Source organism: Penaeus monodon, chromosome 8 (genome assembly GCF_015228065.2).
Source record: "Penaeus monodon isolate SGIC_2016 chromosome 8, NSTDA_Pmon_1, whole genome shotgun sequence".
NCBI classification, from domain to species: Eukaryota; Metazoa; Arthropoda; class Malacostraca; order Decapoda; family Penaeidae; genus Penaeus; species Penaeus monodon.
The window spans coordinates 1140807-1142305 of NC_051393.1; the positions used below are offsets into that span (position 1 = coordinate 1140807).

At 45.6% G+C, this 1499-nt stretch overlaps 1 protein-coding gene across 1 annotated transcript in view; it reads left to right on the plus strand.

Annotated features, from left to right (window-relative positions):
• The window catches only part of LOC119576052 (glutamate receptor ionotropic, delta-1-like), a 9542-nt gene that overhangs the window by 4676 nt on the left and 3367 nt on the right, over positions 1-1499 (plus strand). The window contains exon 5 of the mRNA XM_037923576.1: positions 898-1145. Coding sequence (XP_037779504.1) covers positions 898-1145 — 248 coding nt within the window. The remainder of the gene's footprint in view (positions 1-897; positions 1146-1499) is intronic.

Genomic DNA, 1499 nt, shown 5'->3' on the forward strand with positions numbered 1-1499 from the left:
TACATACAACCGTGCCAGCTACCCCAGTACCCCCTAATTCAACCGCAGAATATTTCTAACTGATGATGATTGTAACACTGCCTTGCCAAACGTACGATTATGCCCCGTTCAAAGCAAAGTTTCTAGTTGATATACCAGGATGTAAATAATTTCCGAAGTGAGCTCCATGTTATTAGGGTGTCAGAGTGGTTGTGTATTTGTCTAGATTATATTTAAGATTTTGGTGAGGCAACGTCATTGGTTGTAATTATTTCTGCAGTGTAATTATGTTTAAAATGATAAAATTATCACCGTTCAGATAATCAAGTATAAACTTCCAAGTAATTATACTACAGTTTTTGCTTTGACATCATCTTTCCCTCCGTAACCGAAGGACCAACATAGCGGTTTTTGCTCGGTGCCGCACTCAGTGGGGATTTTTATCTTGGAATCCCGATCAGTAAAGGATATCCGGACAGTGTGACCACCCCGAGAGAGAGAGAGAGAGAGAGAGAGAGAGAGAGAGAGAGAGAGAGAGAGAGAGAGAGAGAGAGAGAGAGAGAGGAGAGAGAGAGAGAGAGAGAGAGAGGGGGGTCTTTGAGTGGTCACCGGTACTGTTATGTTAGCGTTGATACTTAAGTGCCATGTGTGAAATGAAGTGTTAGATAGTCTTTTCCTCACTCATCCTGTGCCTGGCAGTGCATTCAGCGCCCAGTCAGCGCTGAGGACGAGTAAGTACCTCAGCCAAACCCCAAACGCGTTGGACTTCTGAACTCTACCAAAGACGGCTTTATTTTGACCTGCATTCTATCGCCCTCTCGATATTTTTACGATAAGTCTTGTCTTGAAAGCTAACCAACGTTATCAATAAACATATGCAAACCAGTAACCGCACTGATTCCCTCTCCCCACCCCTAGAAACAACGATGACTGGCCTGGCTGTAACGATGCTCCAAGAAATCGCCGGAGTTCTGAACCTGACCTTCTCCCTCGAGGCTGCGACGGCCCATAGCATCACCAGCGGGTCTTGGGGTGGCGTCGCGAGGAAGATGAAGGCCCACAGGAGGGACCTGATCATCAACGGCCTCCCTCTGGCTTGGGATCTCGCCCACGCCCTGGACACCTCGGTGCCCGTCCTGCGAACGTCCTATGGGATTGGACTCAAGGTCTGGCCTCTGGTGGTGTGCTCTGGTGTGTAGTGGGGAAGTGAGGTGGAAAATGCGTTGGGTCGGGATTCCAGACAATCCGAACCAAAATGTTTACGTTAAATATACTGTTGAAAGTGAAAGAGCAGTTTACATACATGTAGAATCCTGGTGCGCTGTAGGCCTATATACAGGCAAAAATATAGACAGATAGATAGGTAGGCAAACTTAGATAGATAGATAGATATATACAGACATAGAAAGATGAATATTAAGAAAGATAAATGAACGATAGAATTAAGATAATAAGCATCCTCAGTATTAACTTAACTCTCTGCAGACATCTGTGCCTTCAAGCGTGGACGAATGACCCTC